General features: G+C 36.2%; 1 protein-coding gene across 5 annotated transcripts in view; it reads right to left on the bottom strand.

Annotated features, from left to right (window-relative positions):
- Window positions 1-20,760, bottom strand: part of CCDC138 (coiled-coil domain containing 138) — a 111,959-nt gene that overhangs the window by 87,096 nt on the left and 4,103 nt on the right. For 3 of the 5 annotated variants that reach the window (XM_039222190.1, XM_039222193.1, XM_039222192.1), the window contains exons 4-6: window positions 19,693-19,820; window positions 16,282-16,469; window positions 8,803-8,961 (exon numbers count right to left, since the gene is read on the bottom strand). In XM_039222190.1, coding sequence (XP_039078121.1) covers window positions 8,803-8,961; window positions 16,282-16,469; window positions 19,693-19,820 — 475 coding nt within the window. The remainder of the gene's footprint in view (window positions 1-8,802; window positions 8,962-16,281; window positions 16,470-19,692; window positions 19,821-20,760) is intronic. The other 2 variants (XM_039222191.1, XM_039222194.1) reach the window with 1 other exon arrangement.

The raw sequence follows: 20,760 nt of genomic DNA on the forward strand, positions 1-20,760 counted from the left end.
CCTGGGGGCTCAGTGGGTTGGGCATCCAACTTTGGCTCAGGTCCTGATCATGGCTCATTTGAGTTGGAGACCCGCATCGGGCTCTGTGCTGACACCTCAGAGCCTGAAGCCTGCTTCGGATTCTGTGACTCCCTCTCTCTCTGCCCCTCCCAGCTCACACTGTCTCTCTCTCTTGCAAAAACAAACAAACATTTAAAATAAATTAGAAGAAGAAGAAGAAGAAGAGGAGGAGAAGAAGGAGGAGGAGGAGAAGGAGGAAGGGTGAAAGAGGCAGAAACACAGTCTGGTTGGGAACTAAACCCCGGCTCAGTAACCCACAAGAGGGATATCATAGGTATGGAGGTCCTAAGGAGTGTAGGGTTCAAGACCTGTATCAGGTACATACCCAGCCTTGCACTGAGGATCTATGTGCACCAGGAAGACAAGTCCCCATTACACCTGGCTTTGAAAATCAGCAGGGCATATATCCAGGAGCACTGAAAATCAGCGTGGTTTAACTCCTGGAAAGCCACAAGCTAATAAGAATTGAAAGGGTCTGCACAGAATTTCACTCTAGGACCACAAAGGCAGCAGTGTGAAAAGCTCCTGCACCACAGATAAGGGATATCTACTAATTTTAGCAAGTACGCCAGAAGAGCAGGGATCTGCAGGAAATTTCTTTGGGGAAAAAAGCCATGGGGTGCTATTTTGGGGGGCTTCCTTCAGCCTACCTGGTCTAGTACTAGTGGGTGCCAGTTCTAACACTCTCTATCTACCTTGCTAGCACTGCTTACCCCACTCTGGCATTCCCCTGCAGATCCACCCCATCAAACCCAACAGACACCCCTCCTGACCCACTACATCTGGCAGTTGATCTCTGCCAAGACTGGTGCCCCAACAGAGCAGCTACCACCCTGCCACACCCAGTGTACATCATTAGTCAGGATGGGCGAGAGTCCAAAAAAACTCGTCTCAGGGAGGGGGAGCCAGCCCCACCCTCCACCTTGCCCACAACAGTCACAGCCAGACTCAGAGTCAGTCATGTACATGGGCAGCAGCCACAGCTAGGCCTCTCAGCCAGCATGCTGGAGACCAGCCCCAACCACCAAAGCACCTGCAGCAGTGATGGCTGGGGACTGTAGCCAGTTGCTGGTCCAGAGCATGATCCTAATTTCAAGTATAACAGCAGCAATTATAGCCCAGTCATAACAGGAGGGCACATACAACTCATAGAGGGGACACCCCTGGAGTACCTGGTTCTGGTGAACAAGGAATTATACTTCTGGGCTCCACATATCACCTTCTACTCAAGGCCTATACTTGCAATGCCAGGAGACATAGCTGACTTACCTAACACAGAAAAATAGAGAGTCAGACAAAATTAGGAGATAGAGAAATATGTTATGAACAAAAGAAGATAAAATCTCAGAAAAATAACTAAATGAAACTGAGATAAACAACACTTCATAAAGAATTCAAAGTATTGGTCATAATGACTAATGGTCATTAGTCAACTCTGGGGAGAAAAAAATGGATGAACTCAGTGAAAACCTCAACAGAGATAGGAAATATAAAAGAACCAATTAGAGGTAAAGAATATAATAACTGAAGTAAAAAATATACTAACAGCAGTCAACAGCAGATAGAGGATTCAGAAGAACAGATCAGTAATCTGGAAAACAGGGTAGTGGAAATTATCCAAATTAAACAGCAAAAAGAATATAAAAAAACAAAAAATAGGTTAAGGGACCTCTATAACAATATCAAGCATACTAACAATTGCACTATAGGGGTACAGAAGGAGAAGAGAAAGAGAAATGGGTAGAAAAAGTATTAGCTAAAAATTACTCTAACCTGGGGAAGGAAATAGACATCTAGATTCAGGAAAAACAGAGCTCAAACAAGCTGATCCCAAAGAGGTCCGCAACAAACGTCATAACAATTTAAATATCAAAAATTAAAGTTAAAAAGAGAATCTTAAAAGAAGCAAGAGAAGAGCAACTAGTTACATGAAAGGAAAGACATATAAAACTGTCAGATGATTTTTCACAGGCCGGAAGGGAGTGGCATGATATATTCGAAGTGTTTAAATACAAAACCTTTGGGGCACCTGGGTAGTTCAGTCAGTTCAGTGTCCAACTTCAGCTCAGGTCATGATTCATGGTTTGTAAGTTCAAGCCCTACATAAGACTGTGCTGATAGCTCAGAGCCTGGAGCCTGCTTCAGATTCTGTGTCTCCCTCTCTCTCTGCCCGTCCCTGGCTCATGCTCTGTCTCCCTGTCTCTCAGAAATAAACAAACATTAAAAATAAATAAATCCTACAACCAAGAATACTCTATCCTGCAAGGTTATTATTCAGAACTGAGGAAAAACAGGATGTCCAAAACAAACAAAAGTTAAAGGAGTTCATCATCACTAAACAGACCTCACAGGAAATATTAAAGGAATTCCCGTAAGTGGGAAAAAAAGGAGGCCACCCCTAGAAATAAAATAATTCTTAAAATATTTCACTGGCAAAAGTAAACATATAGTAAAGGTAGTATATAAATCACCTATAAAGCTAGTAGGAAGATAAAAAACAAAAGTAGTAAAATCAACTGTATTTGCAATATTTAGTTAAAGGATACACAAAATTAAAAGATGTAAATATGACATCAAACATATATAATGTGGATGGGATGAAATAAAATGTATTACTTTTAGAATGTGTTCAAATCTAAGTATCAATTTAAAACAAAATAGAATATACATAGAGGGCTATATATGAACCTCATGATAACCACAAACCAAAAAGCTCTGATACACAAAAAATGAAGAGAAAGAAATCCAAACATAACACTTAGGAAAATTGTCAAAGTATAAAGTAAGACAACACGAGAAGACAGGTATAGAGAAGAATGATAAAAACAACCAGAAAACAACAAAACTGCAATAAGTACATACCTGTAAATGGACTCAATGCTCCAATAAAAAGACATAAGATGACTGAATGGATTAAAAAACCAAAACCCATCTTGGTGTGCTGGCCTGGCTCAGTTGGTTAAGCGTCCAACTCTTGGTTTCGGCTCAGGTCATGATCTTAGGGTTTCATGAGTTTGAGCCTGTGTCAGGTTTTGTGCTGACAGTGCAAAACCTGCTTAGGATTCTCTTTCTCTCCCTCTCTGCCTCCCCTTCCCTGCTCGTGCGGTTTCTCTCTCAAAACAAATAAATAAACTAAAAAAAAAAGAAAGAAAAAGAAAAAAAAAAGACCCATCTAGGTGCTGCTGACAACAGACTAAGTTCAGACCTAAAAACACATACAAAGTGAAGAGATATAAGATATTCCATCTAAATGTAAATAAAAAAACAAAAAACCTGGGGAAGTAATACTTACATCAGACAAAACAGACTTTAAAACAAAGACTGTAACAAGAGACAAAGAAGGGCACTACAAATGATAAAGGGATCAATCCAGCTAGAAAAAATAACAATTCTAAATATCTATGGCTACAACATAGGAGCACTTAAATATATAAAGTAAATGTTAACAGACATTAAGGGAAATTGACAGATATACAGTTAACAGTTGGGGATTGTCATCTCACTTACATCAATGAACAGATTATCCAGACAGAAAGTCAGTAAGGAACAGTGACTCTGAACAACATTAGACCTGACGAACTTAGATACATACAGAGAACTCCATCCAAAAACAGCCTAATATACATTCTTTTCAAATGTACATGTAAACATATTTTTCCAACCACAGTGGTATTAAACTGGGGATCAATTACAAGAAAAATGTAAAAATCACAAACACATGGAAGCTAACTAACATATTACTGAATAACCAGTGGGTCAACAAAGAAACTGAGGAAATAAAAAATACCCAAGACAAACAAATATGGAAACATGTTCCAAATTATTGGAACACAGCAAAAGAAGTTTTAAGAGGGAGATTTATAGCATTACACACCTGCCTTAAGAAACAAGAAAGATCTCAAATAATCTAACCTCACACTTAAAGGGACTAGAAAAAGAACAAAGTCCAAGGTCACAGAAGAAAAGAAATAATGAATATCAAAGCAGAAATAAATAAAATAGAGACTTTTAAAACCAACAGAAAATAGAAATATAATAGAAAAGATGGGTGAAATTAAGAGCAGGTTATTTAAAAAAAAAATAAACCCATAGCAAAATTCACCAAGAAAAAAAGGGACGATTCATACATAAAATCAGAAATTAAAGAAGTTACAACTGACAGCACAGAAATATAAAGAATCACAAGAAACTACTATTAAAAATTATATGCTAAAAACCTGAATGACCTAGAAGAAATTGATAAATTCTTAGAAATACACAATCTTATAGGGTGCCTGGGTGGCTCAGTTGGTTAAGCATCCAACTTTAGCTCAGGTCATGATCTTACAGCTTGTGAGTTCAAGCCCTAAATCAGGCTCTGTGCTGAGAGCCTGGAGCCTGAAGCCTGCTTGTAATTCTGTCTGTCTCTCTTTGCCCCTGTCCTGCTCACACACTGTCTCTCTCTTTCCCTTTCTGCCTCTCTCAAATATAAATATCAAAAAAAATTTTTTAAGTACACAATCTTCCAAAATTGAATCAGGAGATAGAAAATCTGAACAGAACAATTACTAGGAATAAAACTGAATCAGAAATTTTAAAAAGCCAACAGCTAGCTTCAGAGGTGAATTCTACCAAACATTCAAAGAGTTAATCCCTATTCTTCTCTCAGCTATTCCAAAAAAAAAAAAGAAAAAATTAATGAGGAAAGAATGCTTCCAAATTCACTCTGAGGCCAGGATTACCCTGATTTATTCCAGGGATGCAAGAATGGCTCAATATTCACAAATCAATGTGATATGCTACATTAAAATAATGAAGGATAAAAGCCATATGATCATCTCAACAGATGCAGAAAAAACATTTGTCAAAAGGCAACATCCATTCATGATAAGAACTGTTAACAAACTGAGTTTAGCGGGAACATACCTCAACATAATAAAGGCCATATATGAGAAAGCTATAGCTAACATCATACTCAAAGGCGAAAAACTGAAAGCTTTTACTCTAAGATAGGAATAAGACTAGAATGCCTACATTTACCACTTTTATTCAACACAGCCTTGGAAGTCCTAGCCATAGCAATCAGACAGGAAAAAGAAAAGACATCCAAGTTTGTAAGAAGTAGAACTGTCCCTGCCTGCAGATGACGTTATATTATATGTAGTAAACCCTAAAGAATTCACCGGAAACTATTAGAATACATGAATTCAGTAAAGTTGCAAAATACAAAATTAATATATAGAAATCAGTTATGTTTCTACACTAATACCAAAATAGCAGAAAGAGAAATTAAGAAAACAATCTTATTAAAAACTGTACTAAAAACAACAAAAATACCTACAATTAATTTAACCAAGGTAGTGAAACCCCTGTACTCTGAAAACCATGAGACATTAATGAAAGAAACTGAAAATGTCACAAATAAATCAGATATACCATGCTCATGGATTAAAACAACTAATACTGTTAAAATGTCCATACTACCTAATGTAATCTACAGACTGAATGCAATCCTTATCAAAATACCAACAGCATTTTTCACAGAACTAGAACAAATAATACCACAAAAGACCCCAAATAGCCCGGGCAACCTTAAGAAGAACAAACTTAGAGGTATCAAACACGCAGATTTCCAACATTCCTACAAAGCTATAGTTACCAAAACAGTATAGTGTTGGCACAAAAACTGATGTGGAGATCAATGGAACAGGACAGAGAGCCCAGAAATAAACTCACACTTACATGGTAAAGTTATACAACAAAGGAGAAAGAATATACAATGGGGAAAAGACAGTCTCTTCAATAAATAGTGCATCCAATAAATAAATACATCCAAATAAATACATCCAAAACAGGTACGTGAAAAAAAAAATTAAAAGCTACATCCAAAATAATGAAACTTTCTTAATTTAAATTAAGAAACCACTTTCTCATATCATATACAAAAATAAACTAAGAATGAATTAAAGACCTAAATGTAAGACCTGAAACCATAAAACTCCTAAAAGAAAATAAGGGGAGTAAACTTCTGGACATCAGTCTTAGCAGTATTTTTTTGGTCTGTCTTTTCAGGCAAGGACAATAAAAGCAAAAATAAATAACTTGGGGGGAAAAAACCACAATTAGGTCTACATCAAAAAAAAAAACCACTTTTGAACAGGGAAGGAAACAATCAAAGCAACCTGCTGAACAGAAGATATATGTAAATTATATATACACTATATATGTCGATACTGGTTAATAATCAAAATATATAAAGAATTCATATAACTCAACACCAAAATAAACAAACAATCCAATTAAAAAATGGGGAGTGGATCTGAACAGATACTTTTCCAAAGAAGACATAATGAGAGCCAACAGGTACGTGAAAAAAAATGCTCAACCCACTAAAATTATCAGGGAAATGCAAATCAAACCCACAATGAGGTATCAACTTATACCAGTCAGAATGACTTGTATCAAAAACACAAGAAATAACAAGTGTTGGTAAGGATGTGGAGAAAGGGTAACTTTGTACATGGCTGGTGGAAATGTAAACTGGTGCAGCCACTCTGGAAAGCACTACGGAAGTTTCTCAAAAAATTAGAAATAAAAATACCATATGATCCAGCAACTGCACTGGTTATTTACCTAAAGAAAATGAAAACACTAATTTCAAAAGATATATGCACACCTATGTTCACTGCAGCATTATTTATAATAGCCAAAATATGGAAGAAACATCAGTGTCCATTGATAGATGAATGGATAAAGATGTGGTAAAAATCCACAATGGAATAGTATTCAGATGTAAAAGAGAATGAAATTCTACCATTTGTGATAACATGAAGGAACCTAGAGGGTATTATGCTAAGTGAAAGAAGTCAGAGAATGACAAATACTGAATGATTTCACTTATATGTGAAATCTAAAAACAAAACAAATGAACAAACAAAATAAAACAGAAATAGACTCCGAAAAGAAAGAACTGGTGGTGGCTGCCAGAAGTGAGGTAGGTAGGTACTGGGCAAAATGGGTGAAGGTGGTCAAAAAGCACAAACTTCCAGTTATAAAATAAATAAATCAGGGATGTAAAATACAGCATAGAGAATATAGTCAATAATATTGTAATGGCATTCATTATATAGTGAGAGATGGTAACTAGTTTATTGTGGTGAGCATTTCAGAGTACACATAAATACTGAATCACTATGTTGTACATCTTAAGCTAACATGTCCATCAACTATACTTCAATTTATAAACAAACAACTCAACTGGGCTGACTTCTTAAAAAAAGAAATATACATTCTCCTGAGGATTATAACCAGATCCAGAATCTGTATAATATCCACAAGGCCCCAAATATAATCCATAAGTCATACACAAAGAACCAGAAAAATGTGACTATGTCTCAAGAAAAATGTCAATCCTTACATGATCCAGATGTTTAATTTTTAGGTATGTTCTAGGAGATAAATACAAATGAATGCAAATGGAAAGATAAAAATTCTCATGAGGAAAATTAAACATAATTTTAAAAAGAACCTAATTAGCAATTTTAGAACATTAAAATATCAGAAAAAAATTCACTAGATAATCTCAGTAGCAACATGGATATGCAAGAAGAAATAATGAACACAACGACAGACAACAGATATTATCAAATCTGAAGAACACTGAAGAAACAGATGAGGAAAAAGGAGCAGAGCCTCAGCAGTTTGTAATAGCAAAAGACCTAACAGAAGAGTCACTGGAGACACAGAAGGAGAAAGCAGTTGGAACATAAAAAATATTTGAAGAAATACTGGTTGAAAACTTCCCAAATTTGGTGAAAGACACTAATTTACAAAGTGTCAAGATGTTCAGTGAACCCCAAATAGGGTAAACTCAAAGAAAAACAGGGAGAGATACCTCATAATTGAATTGCTGCTGAAAACCACAGATAAAGAAAAATCACCTATTTACATGACATTCTCAGAAAGGCAGAAGTTCAGAGACAGAATATAAGTCATGGGTTGCAGGGGTGGGATGCAGGGGGCAGGGAGAGATAACTACAATGGAGTGTAAGGAAACCTCTGGGGTGCTAGAATTATTATCAGAATTATGGTAGTGATTACAAGACTATATGCATTTTTCAAAACAGAATGAAATTTATTCTCTGTAAGTTATACATATAGTAATATATCCATTAAAATGAAACAAAGCATACTATACCACCTACATAATATTCTTGAGAAAATATTTAACCTGAATAAAATCCTTAGCAAATCGAGGATATGACACACTGCATAAGACTGCTGGCCTGGAATCTTCAAAGAAAGGTCTCACAAAAAAGAAAAATGGTTGACTCTACATTCAAAGAAACCAAAATGATATAAAAATCAAATGCAATGCAAGAATGTGGTCTAGTTCTTTGATCAGAAAATAAAACAAAACAAAAAAGAAGAAAAAATTTCAAGGCCCAACTGGGAAAGTGAACGTGGACTGTATATTAAATTAAATATTTCAAGTACCATTAATTTCCTAATATGATAACAATGCAGCAAATGTCCTTATGCTTAGGAGATACATAGTCCTAAGATTAAGTAGTGATAATACTAAGGAAGTATTTAGGGGTTCTGAGTCATGATTTTTGCAAGTTAGTTTCAAATGGCCCAGGAAAAAATATGTGGGTGGAAGGGAGGTTGGAGAAGAATGTGGCAAAATGCTAAGATCTAGTGAATCTAAATTAAGAAAGAAACAAATTATATTACTGTGAAAACAAATTGCCATATAGTTACCTCCTTTATAATCTGAAATCTTGTAAGAACCTCTTCTTCGACACCTTTAATTTTACTCAAAGCAGTTTCATGTCTGAAAAGCAGTTGTTCTCTTTCAACTAAAAAACGTTCCCGCTTTTGAAGTTCTTCAGCAAACTCCTGTTGGGCTGCAGTTTCATACTGTATTAAAATGTCAGATTCAAGTGTTTTTAGAAGGTACATTCACAAAGTCTACAAATAATGTTTTTATTTACTGAAGTTGTAGCTTAATCAAATAGGGTTTAGGACTACATGGGTACAAGTAAAATGTGGATTATAGTAACAGCCAGACTAGCACAGCAAGTAAGCTTGCACATCATTTCTGTGATGTGATACCATAGTGAGATTCTACTATGAGAACTCTAGAGAACTTAACAAAACACATCAGTACTATGCAGAATAAACCCCTTTCCAGCTTCAATTTCATGTTCTACTTCAACTTCATCATCTGCTCTTTTCCCTATACTCTCCATCCCTTCCCTTCTTTTCCTTCACTTGGGCTGAAAGACCCCAGCCTTACATTACAGTACTAACCACCTTCCCACACAATGCCGCACTACTTCACACCAATGGAGAAAACTCACACATCAGGAGAAGGTGTACTGTTGTAAATTCATGGAACATATATCGGATTCTCAATGCAGTACAGAAATTGCTTTATATTTTCATGATTTGGTTTCTCTCTCCTACTCTCCACAGTGTTTATTTCAAACCTTCTCCACTCTTTACTTTGAACACCTCACCTCCCTCCTACACCATTCTGTGCGGACAGCCTCATCTCTAACTTCACTGGGAATACAGAAGACAGCTGATATTAACACCAATCTCCTGCCCTCAAGACACACAGGTCTCTCCTTCTCTCCCATCACAAAGGCAGTCAGAATCTCATTGTCTGCTGTCTTTTTGTGGATAACCCCTATAATATTGTTAACCTCTCCAATCTCATCTGAAATGGAGTTTCTCTTGACCATGCCTACTAACTGCCTCCCTTCCATAAGTAAAAAAAAAATTTTTTTTAATGTTTATTTATTTTGTAGCAAAAGAGAGACACAGACAGGGGAGGGACAGAGAGGGAGACACAGAATCTGAAACAGGCTCCAGGCTCTGAGCTGTCAGCACAGAGCCCGACGTGGGGCTCGAACTCAAGAACTGCGAGATCATGACCTGAGCCGAAATCAGACACCTTCCTGACTGAGTCACTCTGGTGCCTCCATAAAATTCTTTAACAGTCTGTCTACATCTGTGGATCTCTCTTCTTTACTTCCTAATCACTCCTCAATTTATTTCAATCTGGCCTTGGCCCACATCCACCTACTGAAATGGCTTAACTATTACTACATCTGAAGGTCACTTTCAATCCTGTTGAGTCTCTCAACAGCATTTTATACCCTTTTATAGCCCTTTTCTTCCAACCTAAAATAATCTCTTTCATTGGCCTCCATGACACCACTTTCTCTTGGTTTTCTACCTCGGTCTCTGGCCATGGCTTCTCAGTCTCCTTTGCAGGCTCCACTTCCTCTACTGTCATTTAATTACCAATGTTTCTCAGTATTTGGGTTTAAGCCACTTTCCTTCTCATTTTACTCTCTGCTTGGTGCTCTCCAATGAATGGCTAAATTACCATGTATGTGCTAACTACTCCCATCCTACAATTGCTCAGCTCTTTCTCCTAAGTTCCAAACTGCCTACTGAATATTCCCACCTGTACACATGCTTTCAGGCAGCACAAAATAAACGTGTCCAAAACTGAATTCAATTAATCATGAGGGAAATGTAAATTAAAACCACAATGAGGTGTCACTTCACACCAACTAGGATGGTCAGAATCAAAAAGACAGATAACAAAAGTTGTCAACTATGTAAAGAAAATAGAACCTTCATACACTGCTGGTGGGAATGTTAAATGACGCAGTCATATTGGAAAACAGTCTTGGAAATTCCTCAGAGTGAAACAAAGAGCTACCATATGACCCTGCAATTCCATTGCTTCATATACACCAAAGAGAGATGAAAGCAGATGTTCACACAAAACTTAAACATGAATGTTCACTGCAGCATTAGTCATAACAGCCAAAAAGTAGAAACCCATATGTCCATCAACTGATGGAAAAAAAGAAAAAAAGAAAACGTGGTGTATTTATGTAATGGAGTATTCAGAAATAAAAAGGAATAAAATTCTGATATATGCTGCAACACAGGTGAACCTTGAAAATATCAGGCTGAGAGAAGCCAGACACTTCATACACACTACACATTATATGATTCCATTTATATGAAAAGTCCAGAATAAGCAAATCTACAGTCAGAAAATAGATTAATTGTTGCCTAGGGCTGAGGAAGTTGGGTGAGCTTGGGGGGGAGGGGGTGCATTAATGAGGAGAGATATCTAATGAGTAGATAGCTTCTTACTGGGATAATGAAAATATTCTAAAATTGGCTGTATTGATGGTAGCATATACTCCTTGAATATACCAAAAATAACTAAATTGTACAGTTTAAAAAAAATAAGAGGCCATTCCAACATGTGAGGATACAACAAAAAGATGGCTGTCTATGAACTGGAAAGTAGGATCCCAACAGACAATGAATCTGCTGGAGCTTGGTCTTGGACTTCTTAGCTTCTGGAGCTATTTGATGTGTGTTCACTGTTTTATGTAGCACTCAGGAGGCCACTGTGAGGATATATCACATTTTCCCTGTTTTGGAGATGTCTCAAGATGTATGAAAGTGTTGAATCACCATATTGCACACCTTACACTAATATAACACTGTTAACTGGAATTAACAAAAACTTAAAAAAAAAAGATTATTTAGTAGACTTTTCTTTAACTATCAGGTTTTAGATGTAGAAGCTTTCTCTATGGGACTAGGCCTCCACTTTGGAAACACAGCAAGACACCTGCCTTCACCTGCCTCAGTTTCAGCAGTTCCTGAGGGAGATATACAAGCCTTGGAAGAGATGGATTCTAATACAATCATTAACAGATTCACCATAATTGGTCAACTGTTAACAAAAACTTGCCAGAATTCTATTACCTCAGCATATGATGAAAGCCAGATTCTTCTACTATGCTTATGTTGTTTAACAAAGAACCGCAGAATTCTAATGAGTTGAAACTTAACTCTTGAACTCTTGTCATCTCATATACTTTTAATATTTGGATTTAATATTAAAAACTTGGTCTTTTTACTCAAAGTTGTGGGTATGCATCTGCAGATTACTATCCCCGGTTCACTTAAAAATATGGCCTTATTATTAATGTCAGAACTCAGAATCATCTCAATGGATTTAACACTCACAGACAAAAAATACAAACTACAACATCAGTAAGACAGCTATCAGATTATGGGGGAAAGACAACTCCAGGATGTTGCTGATGGGAACATAAATAAATAGGCACAGCCACTTTAGAGAACAATTTGGGAGCACCCTGAACAATTTCTTCTTATAGGTTGAGGATACTTAAGCAGAACTACTTGTAAAGTATAAACTCAGTCTTATATATTTATACAGAAATAAATAAATAAAGTAATGGTGGTTTATTTAGAGGCTGAAATCCTACATAGCAGTTAACTAGGGGCACCTGGGTGGCTCAGTTGGTTAAGCATCCAACTTCAGCCCAGGTCATATCTCACAGCTTGTGTTCAAGACCCACGTCGGCACCCTCTGTGCTGACAGCTTGGAGTCTGGGTCCAATTCTATATCTGCCTTTCTCTCTGCCCTACCCTGCTTGTACACTGTCTCTCTGTCAAAAAGAAATAAACATTAAAATTTTTTAAAATAAGTATCTTAAAAAATAAAAAATAAAGTGAAGAACTAGATCTGTATTTTCTAAACACATAAATCTCAAATATATAACAATGAATGAAGCAAAGAAATTACCAAAAAAAATTCACAACATATCATTACTTATGTAACATTTTAAAACATTCAAAAGCAATTACTATGTGTGAATACATAAAAATGTTAGGACACAATGGATCCACACCAATTTTAAGGGAGTGCTTGTTTAATTCTGGGAAAAGAGAGAAGAAATGGAAAGGAAGAAGGCTGTTTGAACTCTAAGTGAAGAATTTTATTTCTATTAAAAGCAGTATTTAGAATAATTAATAAAACATTAGCATTATGCAATATTAGCAATGGGTCTACAGTTGATATAATATTCTCTATGTTTTTCTGTAGATCCTAAGTATTTTATAAACTTTTAAAAACTAAAATACAATGTTACCTAGTCAAATACTCCAAATGAAAAGATACATTGATAATTAAGGAATTATTTCCTGCACAAAAATTGAAGTTGCTAATTTCAAAAAAACATTCAAAAGGAAAAAAATAATAAATAAATTTCAAAAAACAGAATCCTCTCCTCTTCCAGTTTTGTTCCCTACCTTAATAAAAAGGAGCATCATTTATCCAATACCAAAAAAATAAACCTGCATTTCATTCTTGACTAAAACCCTACTGAACGGGGTGCCTGGGTGGCTCAATAGGTTAAACACCCAACTTTTGATTTCCACTCAGGTCATGATCTCATGGTTGGTGAGACTGAGCCCTACATCCGGCTTGGTGCTATCAGCCTGGATTGTCAGCAATCCCATGCTTGGGATTCTCTCTCCCTCTCTCTCTGCCCTCCCCACACACTCTCTCTCTCAAAATAAACAAACATTGAAAAGAATAAGAAGAATAAAACTCTACTGTACACCTTCCATATCAAAACAATCTCCAAGACCTACTGATCCCATCTCTTAAAAATGCTTAGACTCCATTCACTTCTTACTATCCCTCATCCTAACCTAGGACACTATCAGACTAGTCGCATCTCTTCATACTCTGCTCTCTCTCTAGATCTCAACTATAGGTACTTTATATATTTATATGCAAATGACTCTCAACTTAGTTACCCATCCAAGACCTTTGTACTAAATGCCACGCTGATGCGCTTAACTACTTACATTATGTCTCCAATAAATTCTCAGACTTAATCCATTCCAAATTAAAATCTTGATCTTTCTATATCTATTCTTCCAAGCTGTACAAACCAGAAATATGGGAATCATCCCAGACACCTATATTCTCCTATACCACATTCAACTCATTACACCAAGTCTAGCCAATTTTACCTCCAAAGCAGTCTGTAATTTATTTACTTCCATTTCTCTGCCACCACCCAGTCCAATGTACTGTTACCTCTCACCTGCATGATTAGAGAGGACATCCTACCCAGTCTCCCAACTTCCACACCTGTGCCCCTCCAACCCACTGATTTAATAAGCATACATTAGATTAAGCAATTCCCCTGCTCTAAAAATCCTATTACTTATTACAATTTCCTTGAATGAATATATCATCATGTTTCTGGGGCTTCTCCTACTAGACCATCACATTCTAGTAGGTCTCATCCCCTACTCTTCCTCCAGAGTTTAATTTGAATGTTACTTTTCTCAGAAAACCTTACCTGACCTTCCAATCTACATCAATCAAGTTTGATACTGTACCTATATTCTTTAGTTAAGTTTATAAAATTATAACTATATGAATGCTCACAATTGATTTTAATCAGCCATGTGTGGCAAGAACCACATGTGTTTTATTTACTTCCATATACTCAACACTAAACATGCAGTTACATATTAACAAGTGTTCATGTTGAATGAAATCAGAGTATGATATAATGTGTGTACTTAATGATAATAACAGACGACCAGAAATGTTAGATTCAGCTGCAGATTAATCCACTGCATTTCATTTTTAATTAAATATTCACATCTATATTGTGCTTGCAGTAAATGATGTATCTTTACAAACTTGCTTACTCTTTTTTTCCTAATTCTTTTTTATCTTATAAAGTATTAATAAATGAATCTTTCCAATGCATTATTTGTTACTGTCACTCATTTGCTTAAAAAACTGTAGCAGCTGGGGCGCCTGGGTAGCTCAGTCAGACTTACGCTGAGGTCATGACTTCACCGTTTGGAGGTTTGAGCCCCTCATTGGGCCCTGTGCTGACAGCTCCAGAGCCTAGAGCTTGCTTCTGATTCTGTTTCCTTCTCTCTGCCCCTCCCCTGCTTGCACACGCATCTGTACGCTCTCTCATTCTCCCTCTCTCTCAAAAATAAACAAAAACAGGGGCGCCTGGGTGGCTCAGTCGGTTAAGCATCTGACTTCAACTCAGGTCATGATCTCATGGCTTGGGGTTCAAGCCCCACGTCAGGCTCTGCTTTGACAGCTTAGAGCCTGGAGCCTGCTTCGGATTCCGTCTCCCTTTCTTTCTGCCCCTCTGCCACTTGCGCTCTGGCTCTCTAATATAAACAAACATTAAAAATAAACAAACACATTAAAAAAAATAAATGAAAAGTTCTCTTAAAAAAAAAAAATTTTTTTTAATGTGTAGCAGCCAGCCTAATACATTCAGTCTGACAAATCACTCCTTTCCAAAAACCTTGCCCCTCCAATTCCCTGCCATTGGAATGCCCTTCCCAACTCCTCTCTAAATTTTACCTTAGTCAACTACCAAGCTTAGACCCTCCTTGAGCTTTTCTCCAGTGATTTTAAGCTAAAATAATCTTTTTCTGAAATGCCATGGTAATTATAATCTGAATTATTTAGACAAACTGAGAGACTGGGTTTATTTTTAAAATATTGGTTTTTAAAAAATGTTTAACCATTTCATTGTAAACAAATATATGCACAATTCCAGCTAGAACAATTCTGGTCAGGAATTGTGTATTTTACATACTTTTGCTTCCTGTTGTACTCCTACCTAGCGGACACTTGATAAATTTATGAATTACAACTTTTAGAAATAAAGAAAATCTCAAAGAAGACAAAAGATCAATGTTCTGAACTGAATTTTGGTGAGAAGTGACAAGAGAACTTCTTACATATAGGTATTTAAAACAACGCATCAGGAACACTACTTCAAAAAGCACATTTTAAGGGTATCTGGGTGGCTCAGTCAGTTAAGTGTCTGACTTCAGCTCAGGTCATGATCTCATAGTTCATGGGGTTGAGCCCCACATTAGGCTCTCTGCTGTTCACTACAGAGCCCGCTTTGGATCCTCTGTCCCTCTCTCTCTGCCCCTCCCCCACCCCCGCTGGTTCTCTCGCTCTCTCTCAAAATAAATAAACTCTAAAAAAAAAAAAAAGCCACGCTTTACCAGCAGATTTTATTTCTTAAAGCAAGGATGGGATGGAAATAACGAAATAAACATAAAACACCAAAGAGTCTGAAATCTAAGAAATACACCTGTTCGTAAAAACCTGTTCACCATTTATATTTTTCACTCAACTATAAAATTTCCCTTCAATAATTATAATAAATTTGTTTGTTCCCTTCTCACCTTGTCTCAACAGACTTACCTAAAATAATTAAGATGAAATACTCTATTCAAATTTTACAAATGTTTGGTGTTTAGAACATAAATATATCTGAACTCTAAATTCAGTTTTTGAGTTCTTACCTGCAGTTTCTGATGTATTTGAAATAATTCATCATATATCTGATTAATCTGATGTGGAAGTATTCTCTGCTTGTTTGGTACTTTAGATGTCGGACAGCTAACACGTCTCAGAGAACAGTCACTTGCATCACTACAACATTCAGTCCAATTTCTTGAATCTGAGGCTAAATTAGTTGGCTGGGCAACTGCTAAAAAAATAATAATAATAATAATTATCAAGCTTATTAATCTACAGTTTTAAGTACTTCAGAGTAATCTTCAGGAAGTTACTTTAAATATGAATTATAGTACTGTTAAAAATTCTCCAAGTACTGGGCTGCCTGGGTGACTCAGTCAACTGAGGGTCTGACTCTTGATTTTGGCTCAGGTAGTGATCTCAAAGTCATGAGACTGAGTTGTGTATTAGGCTCCCTGCTAAGCATGGACCCTGCTTGGGATTCTGTCTCTCTCTCCCTCTGTCCCTCCTGCCCACTCATGCTCTCTCTCTCCAACTAAACAAAACAAAACAAAACAAAGAAGTCTCTAAGTAGAGACTTGCAGAGAAAAGAATTTTACAGTAAATGTGGTAAAATGTTAACATTTAGAAAATGTGTGTGAAGGTCTTACAGAAATTCTCTGTGCTCTTTTTGCAACTTTTCTGTAGGTCTGAAATTATTTCAAAATAGATTTTAAAGTGCAGGAAAACATTCATGTATTAACTGCCTAGGCCAGGAAATAGAAAGTTACCTCAACCCCAAATTATATTCCCTTCTCTCCCTTAAACCAAATTAACCACTAAGCCAAATCATTAATCACTGCTTTACTTTTTAACTCTTACTGCTTGGGTAAAAAAAACAACAACAACAACAAATTAAGGCTTTACTTGTTTTGCCTATTTTTTTTGTTTTGCCTATTTTAAGCTTTCTATAATGTCTATAATCATTTAATGATGCAATTATGTAGTTTCTATAATCTCCTTTAAATATGTCATGTGTCAATGACAGAAATCAGGCCAAAAATCTCTACTACTTTATCCTGTTTTAGATTTTTATATGCTAACACTCTACTATAGGTCAATACTTGAGCTGTTTGTCTATATAGATGCTCTATGGTCTTGTACATGGCTCCTGGTACACACGTTCAGGAGTTTCCCTAGGGTATATGGCTAACGGCAACACTGCTGGATCACAGGGTACAACACATGTACATGTTCAATTGTGCTAGTGATGCCAAAATGCTTCTCAAAGTGGTTATATTCATTTACTCTCCCAAAAGCAGTGGACAAGCAAGTTCCTCTCGCTTCATTTCTCTGCCAACACTGTACTGTCAGAATTTATTTTCTATTAATACTGAAAGCAGTGGTTTTAACTTGCATTAGCCTTCCTGGGAACCCAAGTTTTAAGAAGGGGGTCTCCTGGGCACCTGGGTGGCTCAGTCGGTTGAGTGTCCAACTTCCGCTCAGGTCAGGATCTCATAGTTCGTGAATTCGAGCCCCATATCAGGTTCTGTGCTGACAGCTCAGAGCCTGAAGCCTATTTCCGATTCTGTGTCTCCCTCTCTCTCTGCCCCTCCCTCACTCATGCTCTCTGTCTCTCTCAAAAATAAAAAAACATTAAAAAAAATTAAAAAAAAAGAAGGGGGTCCCCTATCTTATTCCCCATCTTGGCAGACCCTAGGGAGCCAAAATAAAAAAATAATGTGAATTTTTAACAAAGAAAGTTTCACTTCACTCAGTTCAGCAAATGCCCTTAAAGTGAAAGGCAAATGCTCCAGCTGCCTTTCTAGATTCCCATCTCACAATCTGTAGCTTAAATATTCCTTAATTATATCAACTTTTAAATATATTCAACTTTTTTTTTCATATTATCCTATATTTTCAGTGGGAAAATCCACCATATAGCAGGAAACACAAGTCTAGACAGAATTACTTTTCATTTTCCTCAAACGCAGAGATGAATGGAACAAAGAGGATGATGGAGAGCAGGAAGCGAGAAATGAGTGTGTGTTGCATACAGACAATGTATGCCCAGAAGAGATGCACAGAGGCTATCGAGGGGCAATAGTGCTCTCTAAGTCTTGCAGCCAAGAGGAAGCCATCTCTGTGTGCCCTGAAATCCTGACAAAACTATGACATGCAGCCATGGGCAGAGAGAGTTACTAAAGAAGTGCCTGAAGAAATTGTACCTTAAGTAATCTGGAGTACTATCCTAAAATGTTAAGGGATTACTCAAATATACCATAATATTTACTGACTTCCTAACAAATACTGCTATTAAAAAAAACAAAACAAGAAATTATAATAAGTATTTAGTTGAAAACAGTATGGAAGTTCCTCAAAAAATTAAAAATAGAACTACCCTATTACCAAGCAATTGCACTACTAGGTATTTATCCAAAGGATACAGAAGTGCTGATTCAAAGGAGCACATGTATACCCCTGTTAATAGCAGCACTATCAACAATGCTCAAATCATGGAAAGAGCCCAAGTGTCCATAGACTCATGAATGAAGATTATACCTAGACATATAGATTATATCCATATCTATCTATCTACATCTACCTATGTATACATATAATGGAATACTAGTCAGTGACCCAAAAGAATGAAACCTTGCCATTTCCAACGATGTGGATGGAACTAGAGTTTATTAAGCGAAATAAGTCCGTCAGAGAAAAATAAATATCATATGATTTCACTCATATGTGGAATTTAAGAAAGGAAACAGATGAACATAGGGGAAGGGAAGGAAAAGTAAGAGAAAAACAGAGAAGGAGGCAAACCAGAAGAGACTCTTACAATATAGAAACCAAACTAAGAATTGCTGGAGGGGAAGTGGGGGAAAAGGATGTGCCAAATGGGTACTGGGTACTAAGGAGGGCACTTGTTGAGATGGGAACTGGGTATGTAAGTGATGAATCACTAAATTCTACTCCTAAAACCAATACTATACAGTATGTCAACTATTTTGGTAGGTTTTGAGAGTATGGGAATACTACTGAAAAATAATGAAGTTTATTTTTTCTTCTCTTTTAGTTTAATAAGCACAATTACTGCCTCATGGCTTACACAAATGCAGAGCACAGAAATATACAGACACCTGAGAACCAGTGTTATTACTTCAGGATAAGCTTTATGTGCTCTACTTAACAAAGCTACTTTTTAAATGATTGTTCTAGGTGCACCTAGATGGCTCAGTTAGTTGGGCGTCCAACTTCGGCTCACGTCATGATCTCACAGCTGACAGCTGACAGCTCAGAGCCTGGAGTCTGCTTCGGATTCTGTGTCCCCATCTCTCTTTGTCCCTCCCTGGCTCACGCTCTATCTCTCTCTCTCTCTCAAAAATAAATAAAACATTAAAAAGAAAGTAAAACAGAAGGAATGAACGAACGAACGAAAGAAATTATTGTTCTAAAATGAATATTTCTTTTACCTTTTTCTATGTCTTTAAAAGACTGCTTGGTTATCTTGGAGGTACTAACTCCATGATCATTCTCAATTAACTCTTCGTTTACTTTCTTTTGCTTCAAATCTTGAAAAGAATCCAGTTCATCATCTAGGCTTTAAAAAAAAAATTCTGTCACAGCATTCTGGAAGTTTTATATAGCATTGGAAAAAAAAAATAAAAGTGCGTTTCAAATATTAGCAGCAAAAAAATTGAAAAAAATAACAAGTAAACATTTTAAAATGGAAAGCATAAAAATGTGAAAAGTAACAGTCAATGATCTAAAAACTCACTACAAATATCTTTCTACATATTCAAATGGGCATAATTTAAAATGACATATACCTATAGAATGTTCTACAACTGCCAATCTCTTTCCTTTGATTCCTAATACTTTTGTGAGGTCAATATAACAAGTACTTTCAGCTGTAATTTTAGGTAAAATAGTGATGTCTAACAGGAAGAAACTGAATCCTAAAGAATTTAAGTAACTAACAGGTGACATTACTAGTAAGGGAGAGCAGAACTAGAATCTCCGGTGTTTTCTCCAAAAAGATGACCTCAAAGTTGAAATTTCTAGAGCAGTGCTGTTCAAAGGAATATAATTCAATCACATAAGGTAATTAAAAATTCCCTAGTAGTCATATTAAAAACATAAAAAGACACATTTTAATTATGTGTTATATTTAACACAGTACATCTAAGATTACTTTCACATATAATCAATATAAAAATTAAGATATTCTGCATTCTTTATCCATCTTTGAAACCCGTTGTGTATTTTGTACTTCTAGCACTTCAAGTACTCAATAGCTTCATGTGGCTTGTGGCTACCGTGCTGAATAGTATTATAATTCCAGACTAGATAATAACTAGGGATTATGAAAAAACTATTTAATGTTATAAAAACTTTCACAGTTCTAATGCTTCAAATTATAACTGGAAATTATACCCAAATCGTATATAAAAACAAAAACTGATAAAACTATCAGCTAAATACAAGAAAATGAATTCCAGAAATTCATAATCTCAAAGCAATTTTTACTTTCCTTACTT

Source organism: Hyaena hyaena, unplaced genomic scaffold (genome assembly GCF_003009895.1).
Source record: "Hyaena hyaena isolate Hyena2069 unplaced genomic scaffold, ASM300989v1 scaffold_1074, whole genome shotgun sequence".
NCBI classification, from domain to species: Eukaryota; Metazoa; Chordata; class Mammalia; order Carnivora; family Hyaenidae; genus Hyaena; species Hyaena hyaena.